Source organism: Brachyhypopomus gauderio, chromosome 6 (assembly GCF_052324685.1).
Source record: "Brachyhypopomus gauderio isolate BG-103 chromosome 6, BGAUD_0.2, whole genome shotgun sequence".
NCBI lineage: Eukaryota > Metazoa > Chordata > Actinopteri > Gymnotiformes > Hypopomidae > Brachyhypopomus > Brachyhypopomus gauderio.
The window spans coordinates 32,709,438-32,735,825 of NC_135216.1; the positions used below are offsets into that span (position 1 = coordinate 32,709,438).

Below are 26,388 nucleotides of genomic sequence, written 5' to 3' on the forward strand. Positions count from 1 at the left end.
GATTTATTCACTGCTTATTAGGCTTTATTCTGTGCAGTGTTGGAAACATTACTTAAAAAAAGTAGTTAGTTATAGTTACTCACTACTTGTTCTAAAAGGTAACTGAGTTAGTAACTGAATTACTCTATAATAAAAGTAACTCGTTACCAGGGAAAGTAACTATTTGCATTACAGAAAAAAAAGTTATATCATGTCAAAGTGTAACGTCCGGGTGTAGGAGGCAGGCACCAAGACGATTACGGTGAACATATAACTTTTATTACAAATAGACGTGTAAGCTCCGGATGGACCGCGAGCAGCACCAAATCACACTCGCGCAGACACGTAGCTTTAGACAAAGACGAGCACAAGACACTGCGCGAACGCATATTAAATAGGTGATTAAAACAGACCCGCGTGATCTCGAGACAAGGCACAGATGCGACTACGAACACGCTCACGAACAACCCACACCCACGGAAGTACTAATATGGACATAACAGCACGCAGACGACGAAGCGGCTCGCCCACAGGGAAGGGTCCGGGACTGTCACCGTAAAACAAAGAATAAGGATTTTTTGAAAAAGCAGTTTTCACAGTCGGTTGTACGGAGCCCGGGAGGGGACATGGGTAAAAAATAAAAATTAAACGAGGGAACGTTTTACCATTCGAGCGCACGTTTTCTGTAATTCGTGCTCACGATTTATTAATTCGTGCGCACGTTTTAATTAAACTCGTGCTCACGATTTTTTAATCGTGCGCACGTTTTCATTCATTCATTTGCAAACCCTACTGGCCTAAGCGTATACATTGCAGATACAAGGAGAGAAGCAGTAACAGTTCTCTGAAACTGTATATACTTTGATTGTTTAGATTTATGCCACAATGAACAGAGATGCGTTTATTAGGTCTTATTTGCTTATGCGTCATGAGGACATTGTAGCTTCCCTTGCACAGCGGGGAATCACAATCAGTAAACGGCATCTGAAGCGAATTCTAAGCCTTTTAATGAACATTTATGACGAATTTTAATGTTGCTTTGTGTTTCAGGTTTGAAAAGTACTTTAAATGCTTGAAATTGTAACTACTTCGTTTCACAACAAATATCTGTCTAACTGAACAGGGGTGGGTTTCCCGATAACGAACGATCTTAGAAAGTTACGAACAACTTTAAGAACGACGTAACTTTAAGAACGCCAAATTTACGAGTGTTTCCCAAAAGCCTTCGTAGTCTTCAAATTTACGAACGAGTTCTAAGTAGTTCTTAGTTGACTCCGCCTCTGCAGCTGCACTGGAAAATCTCCGCTAGTCGAAAACCGAACCACCGATTTACATACATTTTTTCATAATTACGCCGCAAAAGCATCATTGGCAAAATGACAATCATAAAAACTAACAACTAATAAGTGTTGACATTTCAAGTATAAGGAAAAAATGAGTAGAACATTACCTTTGCAATTCTGACCGATCGTAGGCTTTTATCAAGGCTATAAATAGGGCACACAATTAACCTTTCACACGTTATTCAAAACCATGGCAAACAAGCAGAGTAAATGAAACTTTCTGTCGAGTGAACTGAGCCAAAAACCAAAGTATAGCCTACTGTTTTCAATAGCTCGAGGAAGTTCATCAAATTCAGAAAAAAAAACAAAAAAAAAAAAACTGTAGTCAAGTCAAAAATAAGGGGGCAGGACTCAGAAAGGAGAGGGCTAAGACTGGTGGAGGTCAAATGTCCACAAGTGCCTTCACTGTTGAGGAGGAGAAGGCACTGGGGATACTGGGCCCCACAGCTACTGAAGGGACACCAGGGGATTTGATACAAGCTTCAGAGTGGATACCCACTGTCAGCTAGTATATATATATATATATATATATATATATATATATATATATATATATATAGTATTTTATACTATATATATATGCAGAACAGTCTGTGGCATAAAATCGGAGGGCGGTCAGTAACTGCGTCGTGGAGCTAAGGGCAAAATTCTGTATTCAGGCGAACTACATGGCTTCGTGGATTACGTCGTCTTCTTAAATTATGTCTTCTATTCAAAGCCAGTACTCTGAAGAGCTGCTATGTTCATCACACAAGCACAACTGCTAACCTTAATCCAAATTACTTATATGTGCTACCGATTAATCAATCCATTTTATTGGTTAAGTTAAAACAAGCTTAATAGGCCAACTTGTATCCATTTCTTTGCAAAGAATACATTAATTTTGAGTCTGAAAGGCTGTTGACTGCACGATGACGAACGGAGAGACTTAATTAAATATTGGGAAGATATAAACTAATGCAAAATAATTCAAAGTAGTACATTTGATTTCTGTTGACACATTGTAGTATATGCGATGTAAGTATTTTAAAAGAAAATAGGCTACTAGGCTAATTATACACATAAACGCAAATGTAGTAATGCCGTGATTAAAACCCGCGCGAGTGAAATTAGCGCCTCTATCATTTTTGAAGTAGAACTGCACGAGAGCTTCGAGTTAAGAAGTACTTAGTGAGTTACGAATGGGTCCGGAGATTCTTAACTTACGAACGACTATAAGAACGACGTAAGTTACGAAGAGTTTCGGGAAACACTCGTAAATTTAAGAATATTCGTAAGTACGAGGTTACGAAGTACTTAGAGTTACGAACGTTTCGGGAAACCCACCCCAGTTCTCTTGTAATTCCAGGACGAAACATGAGAGAACGTGAAGAAGTTCAGATTGGGCGTTTTGAAAATAAACAACCATTTAATAATGTGATTAAAAGCGAATTATTTCGAATCATTTCGAGTATATTTATCGTGCTGGGAAATATTGAACTGGACCTTTAAAGTGACGTACAAGTACTTTAATTCCACATTATAAAGGTGTATGAACCCTGCAAACACAACTTTGTTCATTGCGCTGAGGCGCGGCGCGCGCGATGCACGACCTCGCGAATCGACAGCGCGCTAGACCCTCGCGCACGGGCAGAGCCACAGCGCGCGCGGACCCTCGCGCCGCTCGCGACGTGTCAAGTAAACCAGGCTTAAGAGTCAGTGATCTCTACCAAGACGATATGCCATTAAGTCTTCCAGAACCTTGAAGCTGGTCAACAAAGTCAATAACATCCTCTATGTTAGCTATGTTATAAACCAGGCTTTATACTTGACGCGTCGCGAGTACTTTTCAAACCTGAAACACAAAGCAACATTAAAATTAGTCATAAATGTTCATTAAAAGACTTAGAATTCGCTTCAGATGCCGTTTACTGATTGTGATTCCCCGTTGTGCAAGGGAAGCTACAATGTCCTCATGACGCATAAGCAAATAAGACCTAATAAACGCATCTCTGTTCATTGTGGCATAAATCTAAACAATCAAAGTATATACAGTTTCAGGGAACTGTTACTGCCTCTCTCCTTGTATCTGCAATGTATACGCTTAGGCCAGTAGGGTTTGCAAATGAATGAATGAAAACGTGCGCACGATTAAAACAAAACGTGCGCACGAATTGTTAATCGTGCGCACGAATTACTAAATCGTGAGCACGAGTTTAATTAAAACGTGCGCACGATTAAAACAAAACGTGCGCACGAATTGTTAATCGTGCGCACGAATTAATAAATCGTGAGCACGAATTACAGAAAACGTGCGCTCGAATGGTAAAACGTTCCCTCGTTTAATTTTTATTTTTTACCCATGTCCCCTCCCGGGCTCGGTACAGTTGAAATGAGTAGATCAGATTTATTGCACATCCACAGACCAGTGCAGGATAAAATCCTTTAAAATCACAATAAAATTAATTAATGCTTATATCGCCACCTTGAAAATGTTAACTTTTCTTCGGCTTGCTCCTGACTCGCCATTTCTGCCTCTTCTCCATTTGTGTCGTGTCACTGGTGTACTTCGGCACACGTGTAAAAACACTGGCTCTGATTGGCTACCATAATGCTGCCTTAGCCAATCGCTTACTGACTAAGTTAAACAGGTGTTACACCGAGAACTGTGACCTCTCGAGATCTGTTACTCCTCACTAGTCTGGGCAGTGGTTCGCTCGCATTACTGTTAGTATATCAATATATAGTAACGCACCGCTTTTAATGACCAGTAACGTCAATGGTGTTGTAACGACAGGAAAAGTAATAAATTATTTTAGGTATATTTTATCCTGTTACTGACAAAATGACGTTGTTACCTAATGCCGTTATTTTTAACGACGTTATTCGCAACACTGATTCTGTGTAAGTGTTAACTAGGGATCTGTTATGTGGAAATTACTAATAATGGTTATACTGTATTAGTCTATATTCCCGCCTGCTCGAGGAAAAATGAGATGAGGAGAGACAAGCGATCCATCCAGTGCCAGCCACCTACTGCCTGACCGGATGAGCCTACACCATGATGGACATTATTACATCTTTTCCTTTTCTTTATTTCTTTGTCTAAATTGTTGTTGTCATGGTGACCGGTGTCGGCCAGAGGAGGATGGGTTCCCCCCCTGAGTCTTGGTTCCTCTCAAGGTTTCTTCCTCATGCAAAAAACTAGGGAGTTTTTCCTTGCCACTGTCACCCTTGGCTTGCTCACTGGGGGCTAGGACTCGGCACTTGTAAAGCTGCTTTGTGACAACAACTGTTGTAAAAAGCGCTATATAAATAAAATTTGATTGATTGATTGGTTCAGTTCAGATAACCAGGAGCACCACCAAAACCACTACTGGTAGGTACAGTGTAGTGGGTCAGACTCCATCTGGGCAAATGTTCTGTGCTACACCATTAAGAGTCTGTGGGCAAAATATAAAGCCATTCAGCTCAAACAAATACACACATACATGTATCTGTAGAACAAATGAATACACACATACATGTATCTGTAGAACAAATGAATACACACATACATGCACCTGTAGAACAAATGAATACACACATACATGTATCTGTAGAACAAATGACTACACACATACATGTATCTGTAGAACAAATGAATACACACATACATGTATCTGTAGAACAAATGAATACACACATACATGTATCTGTAGAACAAATGAATACATACATACATGTATCTGTAGAACAAATGAATACACACATACATGTACCTGTAGAACAAATGAATACATACATACATGTATCTGTAAAACAAATGAATACACACATACATGTATCTGTAGAACAAATGAACACACACATACATGTATCTGTAGAACAAATGAATACACACATACATGTATCTGTAGAACAAATGAGTGGCTTGAATAATTTTGAAACCATTGACTCCACCTTCTCAGTGTGCTGAGGTTTCACTTTTCCTCATACAGCCACAAAACAACTTGAGCTTTAAAAGCATTGAAGTTGAACATTTCACAAGGACTTCAATGAAGGTTTGTTTTTCCATTCAACTCATACAAATGCTTTTATATCGATCTTGTAGTGAACTTGACAGCCTTTTGATGAGTACATGTAATCAATCTCAATTATTATCTTAAAAGTATTACAAACTGTCTACACACATCAGTGATACTTGTAGATGTAACGTTTTTGAGGTGGGGTTTAAGGAGACACCTCTACTGTGGGGTTCAAAGAGACACCTTTAAGGTGCTTTAAGATGCTGGTGCTTGAGAAGTTTAGTGGTGAGATCTGCTGGAGTGACGGAAGTCCAGTTAATGTGTGATGGCCATGTTCACAACACCATAGATCTCCTCAGTCTCCATAGTAAATAGAGGCACTACTGCACCTGTGGAGACTGTGGAGTCTATGTGGTGTGTCATGGTCTAGGAAGGTTGAGACTGAGGTATCTTAAGCTATGAAGGGCGATTAATTCCTGAACTGCTTCCTGACAAAGTTCACCACTTCTTTCATCTTTATGAGATTTTGTATCAGAATGTTAAATGTTACTGTGATGGTAATGAGTTGTTGGCGATCAGATCAGTCCAGTCACAGATGTGTCATCAGATGTGTCATGAACTTGATGATGGTGTTAGAGCTGTAAATGAGTAGAGGGAGTATAACAGCCTCAGGACACAGGACACGTCCTGTTTAGTATAAGAGTGTTGGGGTATGTAGGGGTTCAGTTCAGTGAGGCAGTAAACTGTAGAGGTTCAGTTCTTAATGTAGGGCACAGCTGTCAAACTCAAGGCCCGCAGGCCAAATGTGACCTGCAAGAGGTTAAAAGCCCAATTGTATAAAAAAAAAAAAAGTCAAATACATGCAGTGACCAAAAACTAAATTTCCTACAATTATGTTACCTGCGAAGTGACGGCATCTCAACACTGCAGTGTTTCCACATCGATGTGATATCAGTGTTTCCACATCGATGTTGTAACTGATAAATACAAATAATGATTCTAAAATGTCCAGGAAGAGAAAAATTGATGCAGATGGGAAAGTGAATACATGATTGTGCTTCAAGGAGAAAAACCACTATGTCTTTTGTGTTATGAAGTGGTGGCAGTTGTCAAAAAGTACAATCCACGTTGACATTTTGAGACCAAACACGGAGCTAAGTATGCCAAAATTAGGCATCAAGAAAAACAAAATGCCGAAGAATTCAAATACAAACCGCACCAGAATGTGGTCATGAAAGCCACAACCACAATGGGGGAGTAACCAGCTGTTACAGACCAGCTAGACCAGCTTTTACAGACCAGCTACTACAAACCTGCTACTATAGACCAGCTGTTACAGACCAGCTATTACAAACCTGCTACTATAGACCAGCTGTTACAGACCAGCTACTACAAACCTGCTACTATAGACCAGCTGTTACAGACCAGCTATTACAAACCTGCTACTATTGACCAGCTGTTACAGACCAGCTATTACAAAACAGCTGTTACAGACCAGCTATTACAAACCTGCTACTATAGACCAGCTGTTACAGACCAGCTATTACAAACCTGCTACTATAGACCAGCTGTTACAGGCCAGCTACCACAGACAAGCTGCCCTGCAACTGTCCTTAAACACTGCATAACAATGGCGTAAAGCACAAGATTTTCTGGTGGGACGGATGACATTTTCTGTTTTCTTTATTTCTGCAGATGGACCCCTCTAGAAGGTATTATTTAAAATTTACATTTTTATTGTTTATGTTAATGTTTTTTATTACTCATTTTTTTTGTTTGAGGCAAATTGACATTATTAAGACATGTTGCAGTATTATGGTACATCAACTCATGCATGTGACGCTCGTGGGTCGGTGAAGGATGAGACACAGAATCCTGCCTTTTTGACTGACGTCACTTTTAATTCCAACAATGATTGCACAATAGCGCACGGATAACAATAACACTCACACAGCAACGTGTAGACTTTAGACAACGACGAGCACAGGACACTGCGCGAGCGCACATTAAATAGACAAACCACATTAGCCCCACGTGATTACGAGACGATTCACAGATGAGACACATTATCACACGACATAGCCATCACCACGGAGTTCCACAGACGCAGACAAAGCACGTGGACTACGTATACACACGCCCAAAAGGGAGGGGCCGGGGTCCTCAACGTGACAGACGCCCCCTCCAAGGGCACTACCTGTCCCGGGGTGCCAACAGGACCGAGTGCCCCGAACCCACGACGATGGGCGGATCCGACGCGCTCAGTCCTGCGTCTGGGAGGTGACTGCCCTTGGCGAAGCGTCCGTCACGTTAGACACATTGAACGGCACGGTCACAAACACACACACAGGCACGCTTACACACAGTGGCACGAGAGGGAAGAATGGGTTAGGCACACAAATGGGGAGACTAACAAACACTGGTACACACACACATGACATAGGTGCCAGGCTTAGCGCCAGGAGGAGAGCTATTAGGGGAGAGAGACCTGGAGCTGCTGGTGCCATGTTGGGCAGTCCCCCTACTGCCCTCGCTGCGAACCCTCCGCTGGGCGCAGCGTATCAGGTGCATCGTAGCTGGCGGACGTATCAGGTGCAGCGCGGTTGGCGGATGTGCCAGGCGCAGCGCGAGGGAGCTCTTCCTCATAGTCCATCAGCTCCTCCTCACCCTCCAGGACCCCCTCCATGGACTCAGCTGGACTCTCACCCCGGGAATAGTCCATGGGGCTGGCCCCGGAAGGTCTGGAGGACGCGGTCTCCCCAGGAGTCCTCCTCCCTTTAACGGTTCCCACGGAGGAGGGAAGGCTCTCCTCCTCGTCCTCCATGTAGGGGTCACTCTCATACACCCCTGAACCCACGGACGGGGAATAGTCCTCCGTGCCGTAATCCACGGTGGACGCGTCGTCCTCCGAAGGAGGGTAATAGTTCCGCTCCTCTTCACCCTCCTGTACCGTGGGAGAGAGACCTACAGGCGGAGGGAGGTAGTCCTCCTCCTCTGACTCCTGCTCCTCCTCCTCTTCACCGTAGTCCACGGTGGTGTTGTCGTAGACGGAGGGAGGGTACTCCTCTTCCTCCTCCCCCTCCCCAACATAGTCTACGGTGGGAGCGGAGTAGATGGACGGAGGGTAATCCTCCTCTTCCTCCCCCTCCTCCCCGTAGCCCACGGTAGGAGAAGGGCACACAGGTGGAGGGGGGTACTCCTCCTCCTCTAACTCCTCCTCGGAGTCCTCCTCCCCGAATTCCGCCTCCGGGGTCGAGTCCGTGACGCAGATCACACCAGGACTCCTCTCCAGAGGCGAGAGGGCACGGGATGGAGGGGAGTGTCGCTCCAAGATCGGGGACCTCAGGGTCTTTCTCCTCTACCTTCTGGGCTGAGGCCAGCTGGAGGGCGCACACCGGGTCCGACATCAGCTGTTCCCGTGTCGGTGGGTCCTCCACCTCACCAAGCTCGCCCTCTGGTGGCGATGCCTCAAAGAGCTCAGGGACGCTCACCCGTATGGGCAAGCCTTCCTGGGAAGGAGCGGGGTGCTTCTCCTCCCACACCCGCGCCGCTGTCCGGGGGTACTCCTCCGCCAACTCTGGTATGGAGGTTTCCCGTACTGCGCACAGCAGGCACGAACACTCTGGGTCCGTCATCAGCTGTGCCAGAGTCGGCGGGGTTTTGCGGCGCGGGGGAGAGGAGGAAGAGCGGTGGTGCCGCTTGCTGGAGCGAAGTGCCTTTTTAGGCTGGGTGGCATAGCCTGGCATCTCCTCTTGGTGTCTCAGACGGCTCATCGTTCTGTGACGCTCGTGGGTCGGCGAAGGACGAGACACAGAATCCTGCCTTTTTGACTGACATCACTTTTAATTCCAACAATGATTGCGCAATAGCGCACGGATAACAATAACACTCACAGCAACGTGTAGACTTTAGACAACGACGAACACAGGACACTGCGCGAGTGCACATTAAATAGACAAACCACATTAGCCCCACGTGATTACGAGACGATTCACAGGTGAGACACATTATCACACGACATAGCCATCACCACGGAGTTCCACAGACGCAGACAAAGCACGTGGACTACGTATACACACGCCCAAAGGGGAGGGGCCGGGGTCCTCAACGTGACAATGCATAGCATTTCAGGTTAATCAAATATATTAAATCTATGTGTAAACATTTACATGTGTTGCTTTGCAAGTTTTTACATTTTCCATGTGTGCATGCTGACATCTGTCTGTGTATAACCATGGGACAGTGGCCCAGTTCAACAACACTTCAGCTATACCTACTGAACACTTCAACACTTCAGCTGTACCTACTGAATAATTCAACACTTCAGCTACAGCTACTTAACACTTCAACACTTCAGCTATATCATGTTCACTACATGGGTTGGTGTTAAATATCACTTAGCTACACTGGGTTCTTACCTGTTTTACTGTATTATGTGTGTAACAGTTTCGTGAGACTTGGACACTCTCTGAATGAGGCTGAGAGACAACATGTGTCCAGCAGGAGAGAGACTGTTCAACAGTGTCTGCAGAAGCACAATATACCCTGCAGTCTGGTAAAGTAGATTCATGAATATATTAATTTGATAATCTACTGTTCTGTGCTATTAAGCTTTGAATTTCTACTGTACATGAAATGTGCCAACTTGACTTTTTGCTACAGATCATTATGTATTTGTCCTTTACTCACTTTATAGGAGTGAAATATGAGCATTTATAAATACACATCAAACATGGTTCTGTTCTGTAGTAGTACTGCAGGGACACACATGGTGTTTAGTTTAGGTTTAAGATCAGTGTGGGCGGGACACCCCTGTAGCCCACGCAGCTCATAGGCTGTCCACACTGGAGATCGGACCAATGACATTCTCCTGAGATCTGGACAGCATCTATGCCAGGGATGGGCAACTTCCATGATAAAGAGGGCCAAAATTTTTTCAGCACTATCATTGAAGGGCCACATGACCACGCACTTCAAATAATTGGATATGAAAGACACTACAAATTATTCTCAATAAGAACACATTTTAAATGAATTCAGAACTGTATGTTTATTGCACCAACATACATCTATTTTCTGCATATAAATGCATTAACATGTCCTTAATAAGCAACAAAGACAAAACATTTGCTTAATAAAAAAGTGCAAAAAGGAATTTGAACTCCTTCATATCAAAGAACTGTAATGCGTAGCGCGCTGCGGAGCGAGGAGGCGGACACAAACGCTGAGAAGAGCGAGATTTAATAAGGGGAATCCCATAGGCGAAGTCGTTTGTACAGGCACGGGTCAAAACGGGAGAGCCGTCCAAGTGGTCAACAGGACAGGCAGGAGTCGTAACAGGAGATCCATTCACAACGGAGAAACACAACGGAAACGGAAAATACCAGAACAGCGATGACAGATAATCCACAAAACCGAACAAACCACAAATAACCGACAACGGGCAAAACACAGAGATACAAGTACACAGGACTAAACTAGACACAACTGAACACAATGACGACACGGGCGTGGCAGACAGAGGGAAGGTGGCGAGTGTAAAATGGAGACAAATTAAGTATTAAATCACGATTGATTCTTAGTATTGACTTGTAACTCCCGCGGTAGCCCGACTCAAAAGTAGCCCAAAAAACTGCACCCCGCGACCCCAGAATTTTTACCCGCGGCTGGACTTTCAAACAAGCCCAATTTGGCGTGAAAACCCCGAACCTGGCAACTATGCAGCTAGGAGAGGGGGGCGTAGCCCTACGTGACAAGAAAAAAAAAGTCCTGCTATATCGGTTTTTTTCTTCTTTTAATTAATAAATTATTATTGATCTATTTGGGGCACACGGCCCTCGTCCTCACTCAGTGCGGCCCGCGGGCCACCAGTTGCCCATCCCTGATCTATGCATATTTCATAACTTTTTCCATCAGTGGTCACCAGTAATCTTGCAGACTGTGTAGCTGCTGTGCTGGTAGGTTCTCCCCAGCTGTGTGGTGGGTTTAGGGTGTGTGTTCCTACACCTGCAGGACGAGGTGCCCAACATTGCTGTGCTGGTAGGTTCTCCCCAGCTGTGTGGTGGGTTTAGGGTGTGTGTTCCTACACCTGCAGGAAGAGGTGCCCAACATTGCTGTGCTGGGCTCTGGTGGAGGGGAGAGAGCTATGATTGGACTGCTGGGGTCTCTGAGACAGCTGGGTGAAGAGGGACTGCTGGACTGTATCATGTATCTCAGTGGTGTCTCTGGATCTACATGGTACTGATCCTGAACGTCCGGATATTTATACATCTTAATTATGTTCACACACAGAACAGTACCTCACACGCTCAACCTCAATATGCCTCACCATTCATGTCTATGCAAAAACCTTATTCTTTCAAAACATGCACACACATTGATATTAAATGTATTCACCAAAAGTTCAGTATCTGTAACGATACTAGCTCGTAGTGATGGGCAAATGACACAGAGGCTTCGGAGCATGTGTCGCTCTTCCTGAAGCGGAGTGATTCGAAATTATGTGTCGGAGCTCGTATCAAAACACCAATGTCACGTGAAGCTTCAAACGTCACCACTGTTTTGTTTTACGCTTCATTGCTTCAAAATGTTTCGAAGCTTTTCTTTGGCTCATAGTCTTTCAGTGCATGGCATTGGCTCATGGCATTTCAGTACATTCTGAGCCAATGACAGCTTGGCAGGTTTAAGAGATTTGAGTGGTTTAGTGTCTTACCAGCTATACGAGACGTATTATTACACATCACCCTTAACCAGTATTTAGCCTTTAATATAATTTATTTGATGGATTAATCTGGAATGTGTTTGGAGGAGAGCATCTGTATATTTTATTGTAATGACAATATAATCATTATTTGGTATGAATGAACAAAACACAGGCTTCATTTGCCCATCACTATTAGCTGGCATGCAGCAGGAGGTGGTTCCAAGTGTGGAGGAAGAGGAGGTTTATTGAACAGACAGGGACTTACACTATCGGGGGTAGAACAAAGGGATACACAACCAACTGAAAGACTGGGGTGCACGTACGATATCTACGAGGCATAACCGAACAATCGGGAAGCGACACCGAGATAAACTGACAAACAAGGGAAACGCTACAGCATAAAACTTAACGAGGGCGGATTAGACAGCATGGACATAAACGAAGATGATATTAACAGGTAGAGAGCGAGGGAATTCAAGAGAAGAAACATACAAACGGTAATTCAAAACTGAACAGAGAACACAACCAGTGTATAGGGAAAGTTATAACAGAGAAGGATAGAGGGACAAACCCGAACAAGGACAACAGAGGTATGTGGAGACCGAGGGCATGGAAGACGCGGTATGTCAGAATACATGAGAAGAGGAATCAAAGACCAACAGGACTGCGGCAAAACAAGGTGTTTAAATACACGTCAAACAAGGGCGGCCACGAGACACAGGTGAAACACATGACAGAAATGAAGGGCTGGACCAAGATGGGTGAACACAGGGAAATGGAAAAACACAGAAACAAAGGGAAAGTGAGGAATGATTGACGGGGCGGGCCGATGCATTACAGTTTGCATATTTGAAAAACCATATCCAAATATATGAGGATTCTGGACTGTTTGTTTGTAATGTAAACACTGTGTTTCTCTCTCTGACCTCTGAAGGTGCATGTCATCAGTGTACAAAGAACCAGACTGGTCCACCAAAATGAAGAAAGTGGAAAAAAACATCATCCAGAGACTCGTTCGTGGCCACGTCAGCAACACTGAACAATACAAGAAACTAAAGAAGACATATAAAAGAGACAACTTCAGTGTCACTGACATCTGGGCTGCATTTGTTGTGTCTCGTGTAGTGAAGGAGGTAAGAACAGTGTCCACACATCCAATGGTCAGAAGGCAAAAGAAATAATTTATTCTTTATAGAGTGTACTATTAGAGTTTGCTGCTACATATCTACAAGTGTTCACCAAAAATCACTATATTGCCAAAAGTATTCGCTCATCCATCCAAATAATCAGAATAAGGTATTCCAATCACTTCCATGGCCACAGGTGATTGACCACTTCCATGGCCAAAAGAACAATTTGGAGCTGGCCCCTTCCTCTTCTAACATGACCGTGCACCAGTGCACAAAGCAAGGTCCATAAAGACATGGATGGCAGAGTCTGGTGTGGATGAACTTGACTGGCCTGCACAGAGTCCTGACCTCAACCTGATTGAACACCTTTGGGATGAATTAGAGCGGAGACTGAGAGCCAGGCCTTCTCATCCAACATCATTATGTGACCTCACAAATGAACTTCTGGAAGAGTTGTCAATAATCCCCAAAGACACACTCCTAAACTTTGTGGACAGCCTTATTATTATTTCATTTTTTAGACAGCTTTTAAGATAGAACCACCAAACTTTGTAGGAAACTCCACCCTATGCCCAAAAGATCCATATTTTTTTATACCACTTTTCCCATAGACTTTCAATTTTTCAAACTGTTCCAAATGTTCAAATTTCAAGATTAATTCACCACATTTGATGTGCATGGTGTGAGGGTTGATAGAAATTACTCAGCAACTTTCCACACCTATCACTCTTATATCACTTCTTTTTCATTTTTCATCACTTTTCACACATTGACATTTTGCACTGCCTTCTAGCTCCTGCGTTTTATACTAGATATAGTTAAATTAATCAGACAATTAAACAGTAAATTAATCAGACAATTTAATAGTAAATTAATCAGACAATGTCACTGCCTTACAGAATTAATCATTCAACGTGTTTCCACTTAGCCTAGATTATATAAACATGCATTAAATGTTTCGCTGGAGTTCTTGGGAGATGGCAGCGTTGGCATTACTGGAAGATATTGATAATGGCCGAATTAACCGAGAGAACGTTTTCCATGACCATTATGATTTTTTGGCCCATGATGATGAGTGGCTTATAAGCCGTTTCAGATTTTCAAGAACTGTCCTCTTGTGTTGAGTTGGGTCCAGTTTTGGAGAGAGAAACAGCGAGGAGTCGCACATTGCCAGTTCCTTTACAGGTGCTGACAACGCTCAGCTTCCTGGCGACTGGCTCGTTTCAAAGAGAACTGGCAGCCCGGTCGGGGATATCCCAGTCATCTTTGAGCCGGGCCATGCCACCTGTTTTGGATGGGATCATCTGCATATCAGCTAGTTATATAAAGTTCACATATGATGCGGTTGACCAGGCAAACATTAAAGCGCAATTTGCAGCGATAGCCGGTTTCCCTAATGTAATCAGAGCAATCAACTGCACACACATTTCTATAAAGGCACCATCTGAGGGGGAATTTGCTTATATGAATAGAAAACACTTTCCATAAATAATTCCATAAACGTGCAAATAATCTGTGATGCAAAAATGTGCCTTACTAATGTGGCACGTTGGCCTGGATCAACCCAATGATTCATACATCCTTACAAACTGCATGTTTGGGATACGATTACAAGTTTGCAGAGTGCGTGACGGGTGGATTCTTGGTAAGCAACACATTTTAAGCATTTAAATAAAAGCATTTGACATTTCCAGCTTAGAATAATTAATTTAAAACATGGGTCATTGTTACATTACTTGGGAAACAGCGGCTACGCGCTCAAGACGTGGCTGATGACCCTTTGTAATCAACAGACTGACCGGGAGCGGAGATACAGTTCTCTCCATTCTAGCACCCGGTCAGTCGTGGAGAGGGCAATTGGGCAGCTGAAAAGCTGGTGGCGCTGCCTGGACAGGACTGGGGGAATGCTCCTGTATAAGCCAGAGAAGGTGTCATATTGTGAGGGCATGTGGTGTCCTGCGCAGCCCAACCCAGGTGCCATACAAGCAAGGCAACAAATCATAGCTACAATATAAAAAGGTAACAGCATTCAAATTTTAACCAATTCTTTTATTGAGTCGCTGATGCTAGTGAGCGCATCACTGACATTTTTTAGGTGCATTATATAATTCTGCCAGTGTGTATTGTTCTGACCCCACAACATTTAAAGCTTCACACACGCTGTCCCACTCAGACATTTTGCGCTCTGCCGTAATGCCACAACGTGCCAAACAAACATTTTTTCCGCACCTCTACCTCATTGAGGAGCGTCTCCACTTTCACATTCGGTGAAGTTCCTCTTCTTTCCCCGTTTAGACATGGTTTGTGACATGGACGTAATTTTGATTACGTAGGTGGGGGGAGGGGGCACAAATGGCTTGAGAACTGGGTTGCGGGGTGTCGCTATTTAATATTTGTTTTTTTAACCTTAAAAACTGCAGGGGATCAAAACTGGCTTTTGAAATAGTGGGGGGGGGGGCATGGATTCGTCGCTATTTAAATATATGGTTTTTACCGTAAAAAGTGGGGTCGTCCCCCCCCCGCACCAATTACGTCTGTGGTTTGTGATAGATCAGAGAGGAAACTTCTCCAGGGCAAGGCAAATTTAAATGAATTTGCATATTTATAGGGGGCGTGTCACCGTGTGCGCTCAATTCCACGTTGATTGGGATGTACAAAAGAAATGGATTCCGGCGTAAGCACGGTTTGATACATCCGGATTTACAGCCATTTTCTGCATTTGTATGTACGCCAATTTTTTGTAAGAAATCCTTTGTACAAAAAGTCTTTGTACATGAGGCCCCTGAAGTGTTGTGGGTTTGATTCCCAGGCCTGAGGCCATGACTGAGGTGCCCTCGAGCAATGCACCTAACCCCAACTGCTCCCTAGTAATCACCAGTTCTGCACAGATGGGTAAATGTGGAGGACACATTTTGATTGCGGTGAAAATCACAATTGACAAAATGTGGCAACTTAACATATTTTTTCATTCATCCCTCCATCATCCTATAGGAACCCATTCATTTTCTAACCTCCTTAATTTTCGAACTAAAGCCATCAAACTTGGCTCTAATGACTCAACAGCTGACTCCAGGTATCAAAGGGCATTTCAAACTGACTCCTTCTGTACTTTCATTCATCCCTCCATCCTCCCATAGGAATCCATACTTAAGCTATGACAATAGAACAACAGAATTTGCTCTACTTATTGGATGACTAGTCTCTACTGGGAGTTGAATTAACATAGTTTTTATGCTGTTACAAAAGGTTTTGCCAAGCCAATGTAAAGTTTTTTCACAAACTTTACTTTCTAGTTGTTATTGTTGTTACAGAAAGTGCACATGCAGTTTGTACTTTGCAACTTGTACTTAAAAAAAAAAGACTTTTACATGTATCACTGCAGATTGATGAACATCCTCTCACAGGGCAGAGGGGCAAGCACACCAGAGACCCTTATCCCATCTATACGGTGATTGACAAAGAGTGCAAAGACAATGACCTGTGTAAAGGTACTTTTTCTCTTGTATGTTTATGTTTGTATTTGTGAGTGAATGTGTGCATAAGTATGTGAGTTATTAAGGTTTCATAGTACTGTCTGTTTATAGATGTTTGGTTTGAGATCACCCCAGATGAGTGTGTGAGTAATTAAAGGTTTAGAGTATGTTGTGTTTGTAGATGTTTGGTTTGAGATCACCCCAGATGAGTGTGTGAGTAATTAAAAGTTTAGAGTATGTTGTGTTTGTAGATGTTTGGTTTGAGATCACCCCAGATGAGTGTGTGAGTAATTAAAAGTTTAGAGTATGTTGTGTTTGTAGATGTTTGGTTTGAGATCACCCCAGATGAGTGTGTGAGTAATTAAAGGTTTAGAGTATGTTGTGTTTGTAGATGTTTGGTTTGAGATTACCCCAGATGAGTGTGTGAGTAATTAAAAGTTTAGAGTATGTTGTGTTTGTAGATGTTTGGTTTGAGATCACCCCAGATGAGTGTGTGAGTAATTAAAAGTTTAGAGTATGTTGTGTTTGTAGATGTTTGGTTTGAGATCACCCCAGATGAGTGTGTGAGTAATTAAAGGTTTAGAGTATGTTGTGTTTGTAGATGTTTGGTTTGAGATCACCCCAGATGAGTGTGTGAGTAATTAAAAGTTTAGAGTATGTTGTGTTTGTAGATGTTTGGTTTGAGATCACCCCAGATGAGTGTGTGAGTAATTAAAGGTTTAGAGTATGTTGTGTTTGTAGATGTTTGGTTTGAGATCACCCCAGATGAGTGTGTGAGTAATTAAAGGTTTAGAGCAGGTATCACCAAATGGCGGACCGCGGTCCGGATCCGGACCCGAACGCCGTCCGGTCCGGACCCAATCACATTCCTGATTAACTGGATACGGACCCAAATGGCAAAAAAATTTTAACGGGAGACTATATTTTAAACCGGAGAATTTATTTTCAGACGAGTGTTACGTTCACCACCCATTTGAGTGTTACGTTCGCAACCCCCCCCGCTCAACAACTTTCGTTCGCCAACCCCCCCCCAACAACTTTCGTTCGCCACCGCGGACCCGGACCTAAGGTCTGAGCTATCTGCCAAAAATGGACCGCGGAAAGATTTAATTGATTACCCCTGGTTTAGAGTATGTTGTGTTTGTAGATGTTTGGTTTGAGATCACCCCAGATGAGTGTGGCTACTCCATAACTGGAGCCTTTGTGGATTCCACCACCTGGGGAAGTCGGTTTGAGTATGGAGCAGTGACCAAGAAACAGCCTGAGAATGACATGCTGTCCCTACAAGGTAATACAAGGATAAACGGTGCTTCTTATGTAGACAAATATTAAGGACCAGATTAAGACCTGATGATCTTTCCTCTCTGAGGTGATTTTATTACCAAATTTGTTTAAACTTCAAATCCCATAGAATGAAAATTGGAGATTAGAGAGATTAGACTCTTATTGTCATTATGCCTGTACATAGAGAGCCAACTAAATGCATTTAGCATCTAACCAGTGTAATTTAGGGTATTATTTACATAAGTGCTAAAACAACCATAAACGGTAGAGCAGAGTAAGAATAAGAATATGTACACATGAGTATAAGCCTGTCTATATTCATATGTAAATTTATATGTGTACATACACACATATTATGAGAAGACACATAATGTTATCGGCAAAAGTAACATGTACAATATGTAGGGCAGTTATGGTCTGTTGGTTAGGGAACTGTTCTTGTGGCTGGAGGGTTGTGGGTTCGATTCCCAGGCCTGAGTGAGGTGGACTATTCCCCAAGGTAGCTAGGATAGGCCCACCGTGACACTCACTTGTTGAATATTTACCATTTTATTTTTTACAGTTTAATATTTTTATTTCTCAAATGTTTTGCTATACTGTAATAAACTTGTTGAATATAAATAGACATATGCATACTGCAATCAACATGTCTACGCATGATCCTTTATGTGCAATATAGAACTCCACAAGGAGTAGCACATATTTTCTGACATTCAGCAACAGTTGAAAATATTTTTATTTTCATGTGATCTGAACATGTATAATGTAATGTGTATCTGACCTGTTTCAAGTCTTATGGATCTCATTTGTTCAATTGTTTTGACTCTTTGAAGGTCTGTGTGGTAGTGCACTAGCTGATTGGGAGAAGAATATGAAGTATATTTGTGTTGCACTACGTAACATTGTTGAAGGTATGGAGAAGTGACTGGTATGAACAATTTTAAAAAGTCAGTTTAATTTGTCTATTTTAGCTGTTTGCTGTTGTAATAGCATCTGTTGTTGAACAATGTTCTCTTTGTCTTTTCTTTCTTTTTTGTAGAGACATTTTCAGAGCAAGGACACTTTGAAATGTTGAAGGATTATCAGAAGGTGTTATATGCTCTTCTGGACTTGAATGATAATTTCTTCAGAGGAGAGGACATTACATCCAACATGAACACAATAAATGAATTACTGAAAGGTTGTTTTCATATTCCATGATGCAAAGAATAGAGCATGCATTATTTAACCTCTCAACATTAGCAGTATTAAAGTAGTACTTTAATGGGAACAACCAAGAGCTACTATGGTAGCTAATATTTTATATATATATAAATAATATTTTAAATAACTTTCATTATAATGTATTATTATTTGATCACTGTTACAGCAGCAGTTTTTTAATTCTATTTAGGAAAGCGTGATAAAGAAGGACATGAGGTAAAACTTCAAGGAACAATCACAGATGACATGTTGACACAGTACAACATAATTGTCTGTGATAATCTTCCTGATTGGTTCCCAGAGTTGAACGGTGAGTACTGCCCAGAGCTGTGAGTTTCTGATGGATTTTCAAGAAAATTACAATTTCTTTTTATTATTTAATTTACTTATCCAGATTTGAACAAGCAGGAGCTGACATACAGTGGCTTAAGCTCAGACCTGCAAGTGAACTCTGTTGGTAATGTATTTCTTCTATGCATATGTTGCAGAAAGTGTGACTAATACATGCGTCTTCCTTTAATCTAATATTCATTTAGTCTGTGTCAAAATGCACCTGAGAATTGGAGGAATGAATGCTTTTCCTGTTTTATCATAATGTTATTTCACAGTACTAAAATCCACTTTCTAACGGTGTGGTTGTGCTATCGGGATCATGGCTTATACACAACACAGCTGATATCACAGGCATATTCACAAAATGAATCAAATACACCAGAACAAGAAAGATTGACAAAGCCAAATAATGGGAACACGAGGGTAGAGCTGGTAGAGCTGAATTTATGGATTTATCAATGTACTGGAAATACAACAGACATAGAACGTTAGCTATATAAACATTGAGAGACCGAATAAACAGTACACACAGTATAACAATTCAACTAGGGCATTTACCCAAAGCAGAACATAACACAAACAGCTATTCTAGGAGCATAAACTACAGCACAGATTCTCAAAGCAAAATTTACTAAAGACAGGGATTTTTATTATATTGGGCTCATGCAATATTCACCGGTAGAAACACCAACGGGAACATAAGCAGAAACATCGACAGTAACGAATGCAAAAACAGCAAAAAGATAGAAACATTGTTAGACTCATATAACATGACATGATCATCGAGCCACACTGGAGATTGGGAACATAAGAAGAGAATAAATAGGGAAACTAGTCAGACTACGAGACAAGGTATAGCTGGGAACAATAATCTGGGAGCGAACACAAATCATAGCAATGAAAACAAAGACAGAGAAAAAGGAAAACACTATACTGACAGATGGAGCCAGTGACACACTGAGTATAAACATCACAATATGTTGAAATAATTCTTAATTCATTACTACATTATAATCCGATTACCTGTGTTCATCAACTATGTAAAAGATAATTTATATTAACCAAGTAATTCATACAAGCCAAACTCTGCTTAATCAGTTCCATGAATGTTAGAAGGTTTCCAGTAAGTTAACCAACCAGGGGTGGGTTTCCCGAAACGTTCTTAGTGCTAAGTACTTCGTAACCTCGTACGTTTCATACTTAAGAACGTTTTGGGAAACTCACCCCAGTAATCATTAGAATCTGACTGTGACGCGGGGACAGAGGCGGCCGAAGGCGAGGGTCGCAACACATGATCTTTTATTCTCCATCAATAAGTAAACAAAAGAGAGACTGCAAAGCAGTCAGCTTGGCAACTTCCAAATAACAGAAAGTATATGCAGCAGAGGTGAAGAGAGGTCCAGACATGAGCTTCCAGCGAGGCAATGTGCAGCACTGGACCGAACGACCTGTGGGACATAAAAAGGTGCACAACCTAATGGGGAACAGGTGTTAGTACACTGGTGAGCTGGACGGTAGGAGTGGTTTGGTGCTCGGAGGCGTGTGTTGTGAAGTACTGCGAGAGGCTACACGCGCCCTCTGGTGGCGACCCGGTCTCCCCACCGTGACACTGACACAGAACTACAGATTCATTACAGATTTACTTTGTGTTAGTTCAAGACAAAATGGTGGCAGCTCAGTCTAAATGTGGTCAGTGTGTCTTTCAAGATGTGGGTTGTTTGTCAGCTTAGATGTGGTGTGTGCTATATGTCCTTGTTCTCCAAGAGCTGAAGTCATTAGGACTAGTGATTCTACATATTCTAAACATTTACTTTATAAATGACTGAAATTGTTTTTTCCAACTAGTAATACATGGGTTTTAAAAGCCAGAACTAAGACCAGATGTCAGTGCATTAATCTTTGTTTTATCTATCAGGTTTTTGGCGACGTATGTATACATGCATGAAGAAACTTTGGCAGTGGGACTGGGGAACAACATACAACTTTCTGTACAATATGGAAGGTGGGAAATAAAAATCTCCTCATATTCTGTTAATGTTATGTAACCATACCACCATTTTAATGCACTTTTCTTTCTGTAGAAGGGAATATAAGGTTTCTTATTGCATGATTTAAAATATTTAGTGGTTAGGATATACAGTCACTGCATTTAGGTACTGGATTTGTTTTTAATCATAATTGTCTAAAAATGACAACAACAAGCAGCAAGTTGCTACTAGGATCTTTAAGCTGGTCACTCTTTCCAATAATTCAAAAGGAACTGGATTCAAAATTATTTGGAAGTCATGAATGATCACTAGTAAAAATAAAATTTTTGATATCAATAATAAAATTTTTACATGTAAGAATATAATTTTTACTAGTACACTTCAGGTAAGGGAGGCCGTCATGCTGAAGAAAGAGTCCTATCAGGCCTGGTTGGCTTGTGGGACTTCGGAGGCAGCAGACGGGTAGTAACTTTCTGAAGTTATACTGATAGTGACCCAGCTGAACCAGAAGGTTCGTTGAAGTTTAGTGACAATGTGTAAGGTCCGTCCAGAACCGCTGTCCACTTGGTTGAGTAAGTGAGGCCTTCATAGAGTTGAACAGGTGTGTGTGCTAGGTCTATTATTGTAACATTCAACTCTGGATAGGTGCGCGCTATTGCAAAGAGGGGTTTGGTTTATTGACAACATGGGTGGAACACAAAGTTACATTTCTGATAGTAACACTGCGACGTATTACACAGTGGACAAGGATAGAAAGAGCTAAATTACATATCCACACAGGTCTACACTTTTCCTGTGGGTTATTAGTCAAGTCAAATTTATTTATATAGCGCTTTTTACAACACATGATGTCACAAAGCAGCTTTACAATCATATGGGTCCAGATCCCTAATGAGCAACACGAAGGTGACAGTGGCAAGGAAAAACTCCCTAGATGGTGGGGATTAGGAAGAAACCTCGGGAGGACCAAGACTCAAAAGGAGAACCCATCCTCCATCGGTCAGCCCGTTAGCACAAGTCCGTATTTGTGGACAAAATGTAATTTAGGAATAAAGAAGTTTGTTTGTCAGAATACATTAGTTAAGGCATTTCTGTGACATTCACTCTTCCAAAGCCATCTATGACTTATGGAACAGTTTATGACAAAGCCGACACTTTATGGTTAGGAATGCATCAAGCTAAACAACAAAGGCCGTAAACAGGGGCCTTCTGTCTTGGTAGAAGCCCTAATCCCTCATACCAATGCCCTGATGATTCTGAAAAGAAGGGTTTCCTCAGTCTTTTAATATAATTTAATCTTCTATAATGAGTCTTGTTTGTTTTTCATTATCAGTTCCAGATGTTAACCCCAGCATCCTGAAGTCAGAGACACGACAATATATAGATGCCGGCCTGTTAGAAAACTCTCCCTACTTCTCTGTACTGAGAACGGAGCGAAACATCGACCTCATCATTTCCCTTGACTTCAGTGATGGAGATCCCTTTAAGGTAACACACACACTTGCACACACAGACACACACACTTAGGATTCCCTACACTCCAGCAGTGTTGGGAACGTTACTTTAAAAAAGTAATTATAGTGACTCACTCCTTGTTCAAAAAAGTAACTGAGTTAGTAACTGAATTACTCTATAATAAAAGTAACTCGTTACCAGGGAAAGTAACTATTTGCATTATAGTTAAAAAAAAAAGTTATATGCCAATGAATAAGAATTTTTTGAAAAAGCAGTTTTCACAGTCAGTTGAAATGAGTAGATCATAAAGGTGTTTAACTTTTGACATTTATTGCACATCAACAGACCAGTGCAAGATAAAATCCTTTAAAATCCCAAATCTTTGAAAAAAAAGAAGCAAAAGTAAACAGTTACACTATATACAGTAAAGTGCATTTACATCTATCAAATTAAATTAAATTCTCTCAACCTGAGACAACTGGTTTGTTCAAAACAGAAGTAAACTTAACAATTAAACCTCTATTCTTAATTAAATAAATCAAATACCCAGTCTGGTAGACATTCAGGAACTTCAAGTATTTTCTTAAATAATGTTTATATCGCCACCTTGAAAATTATAATTTTTCTTCGGCTTGCTCCTGACTCGCCATTTTTGCCTCTTCTCCGTTTGTGTCGTGTGCTTCGGCACGCGTGTAAAAACACTGGCTCTGATTGGCTACCATAACGCTGCCTTAGCGAATCGCTTACTGACTTGTTAAGTTAAACAGGTGTTACACCGAGAACTGTGACCTATCGAGATCTTTTACTCCTCACTAGCCTGGGCAGCGGTCCGCTCGCATTACTGTTAGTATATCAATATATAGTAACGCACCGCTTTTAATGACCAGTAACGTCAACGGCGTTGTAACGACAGGAAAAGTAATTAATTATATTATCCTGTTACTGACAAAATGACGCCGTTACCTAACGGTTATTCGCAACACTGCACTCCAGCTACACTACATTCCAGCTAGGAATGTGAGCTGGTTCACCAAATCTTATCTAGCCAGCTGGTGATGTGATTGCCTGTCCACTCCCAAACGTAAATCCATGGAGAAATACATTCAAGAGTCCTTGGATACGACTGTTATCAGGACATCTACCTCCCTGGCTGGGGCAGGTTTCTTTTTTGTGGGGGCTTAACAAGATCACTATCAAGGACTACCCTTTACCTCTGATGTCGTCCGCCTTTGAGGCCCAGCAGCAGGCATCTTTCTTTACCAAACTAGACCTGCACAGTGCCTATAACCTTAATAAGCTTCATAATAATAACCTTAATAAGACCATAAAAAGATTCACAATAAACATAGGGATTGACACAAACACAGGCACAGGTAGACATGGGAACAGGTGCCCCTCTTCCAGAAGGGCAGCCAGCGGGGAGAACCCTCATGTAGGCAGGCTCCTTCCTCCTCCTGGGGATGACCCTCCAGGACGTGAAGCGCTCCTCTGCCCTCACACGCCGGCTTAAGGCGCCATGCGAGTGCGTACAGTCCTCCGAGTGACCACTGGTGGGGGGGGGTGACCACTGGGGGTTCGTTCACGGGCTTTGGACGGTGGGCTCCCCACACTCAAATAATCCTCTTCACCATCGGAATACTCAGATGGGGGGGCTGGTGTCTCCGTTCCCATCCTCCTCTGAAACATTGGAGGGAGGCGGACTCCCCTCATCCCCCAAATTCGAATTCGAGGGTGAGGATTTGGGTGGGGGTGGGGGGGTTGTATTCTTCCCTTCCGGGTCCTCTGCGGCATTCTCAGCGTCCTTCTGGGGAGAAGTCTCTCGCCGACTGGCAGGCTCGACTCGCCCAGGCTTCCTCCACAAGTCTGCGGTAACAGCCTGCCAGTCCCTCCTCCTCGGCCTCGTGAGCGTGTCGCTGTATATACGCGACCATTCTTTCCCCGTCACGCTCCGAGGCCACATCCGGAGCCGCACACTGAAGGCTGGATGAGTGATGATGAGACGAGCCACAGGTGAGACCGTTGAACATACTCACACAAAGCCACACCCACGGAAGTACACATATGGATAGAGACGACATAACTACACGTCCAAAGGGAGGGCTCCGGGGCTATACCGTGACAACAATCTTGGTGTTCTGTTAACCAGCTTCATGAAGCAGCACCTGTGATGCTTCTCCATCAGTCCTGGACATTCTCACATATGCAAAGAACTTGTAGAGTGAGAAACTAAAGTTCTGAAGAAAAACTGTTGGCTTTTAAAAGTGCATTTAAAATTATGTGTTTGTGTGTGTTAAGTATGAATTAACATATAATACCTCTCCCAAATTGTTTTCTAAACAAAGTGAAGCATTATCCATTATATTTACCTGCCATTTTGTTCTATTAAGAACAAGAATTTTGTCAGCTGTGTCCAAATTTTTTAACTGGTAGTGTATATATAGCAGTATTGCAAACAGTATATTTACTGTTCATAATTTTTGTTATGGTTTAAGTGCACGCACACTCACATGCACACAAACGCCCAGCTATTTTATAGCATTCTGATTTCCCCCCTTATAGACAGTGGACAAGGCTGCTGCAATGTGTGCTGAGATGCAGATCCCTTTCCCTACAATCCAACACCCTGGAAATGATCAAGAACCAGACGACTTCTACGTGTTTGAGGACAACCCCACAGCTCCAACTGTCATTCACATCCCCCTGTTTAATGCTGGTAACTGCAAAGGTAACTATGAAATATAGGAAACAAATGCTATATACAGTCATGACCAAAATTGTTGGCACCCTTGAAATTTTTCCAGAAAATGAAGCATTTATCCCAGAAATGTATTGCGATTGCACATGCTATGTTCAGGCATGATAATCCGTCACCTTTTGGCGAAATTCGCCGTTTTGAAGTTGAAAAGGGTGACCTACGTGAATTGTGTAGATCCAAAGATTTTTTTGTTTGGGGGGGGGGGGGGGGGGGTCGGGAGATTATATGTATATATTTTAATTATCATATTGACTTAATAAGCAAACAGAGCACTTCCGAAATCGGCAATTTCAATGACAGAGTTGCCAGCAATATCCGCCCAGAACCATCATAGAGGCCAAATTGCGTTTCAATCATATGAACGTTCTTCATTCATGGTATTCATTTACTGCTAAGCGGGACGAGAAGCAGGACCTAGTGCTATCTACACTGGGGACAAGGCAGAAGAGCGAACATTTACCACTACATTTACCAGATCATGCATTTCCCAGTGTATTTAATTGGGTTATTATTGGTTTCAATCGTTTTCATATTTTGTAAAACAAAGTTACTGCTGTTCGCTACAGCGTTGAACACAGTGAGAGCCACAAGCTCCTGTGATAAATAGGTAGATAGATAGGCCTATTAAGTTCGCGTCAACCCCGTGTAGTTAACGGTGACATCAAATAAGAAACAATATTTTTTCTAGTGTCTGTAGTTGTAACTGGTGAATCCACGGACGTGTGAGGATAACATTCGCGCCAGGGCTGAGAAGGT

The 26,388-nt window shown here is 42.2% G+C and overlaps 1 protein-coding gene across 3 annotated transcripts in view; it reads left to right on the forward strand.

The window, feature by feature from the left end:
• The first annotated feature begins 5,282 nt into the window (after positions 1–5,282).
• Positions 5,283–26,388, forward strand: part of LOC143517719 (cytosolic phospholipase A2 gamma-like) — a 28,953-nt gene continuing 7,847 nt past the window's right edge. The window contains exons 1-14 of one of the 3 annotated variants that reach the window (XM_077010486.1): positions 5,289–5,344; positions 7,004–7,020; positions 9,755–9,863; positions 11,403–11,545; positions 12,946–13,144; positions 16,524–16,629; positions 17,762–17,902; positions 18,732–18,809; positions 18,938–19,078; positions 19,292–19,411; positions 19,496–19,558; positions 21,350–21,436; positions 22,756–22,910; positions 25,437–25,602. In XM_077010486.1, coding sequence (XP_076866601.1) covers positions 5,339–5,344; positions 7,004–7,020; positions 9,755–9,863; positions 11,403–11,545; positions 12,946–13,144; positions 16,524–16,629; positions 17,762–17,902; positions 18,732–18,809; positions 18,938–19,078; positions 19,292–19,411; positions 19,496–19,558; positions 21,350–21,436; positions 22,756–22,910; positions 25,437–25,602 — 1,531 coding nt within the window. In that variant the 5' untranslated portion in view covers positions 5,289–5,338. Of the gene's footprint in view, positions 5,345–7,003; positions 7,021–9,754; positions 9,864–11,243; positions 11,327–11,402; positions 11,546–12,945; positions 13,145–16,523; positions 16,630–17,761; positions 17,903–18,731; positions 18,810–18,937; positions 19,079–19,291; positions 19,412–19,495; positions 19,559–21,349; positions 21,437–22,755; positions 22,911–25,436; positions 25,603–26,388 lie in introns of those variants that run through there. The other 2 variants (XM_077010488.1, XM_077010487.1) reach the window with 2 other exon arrangements.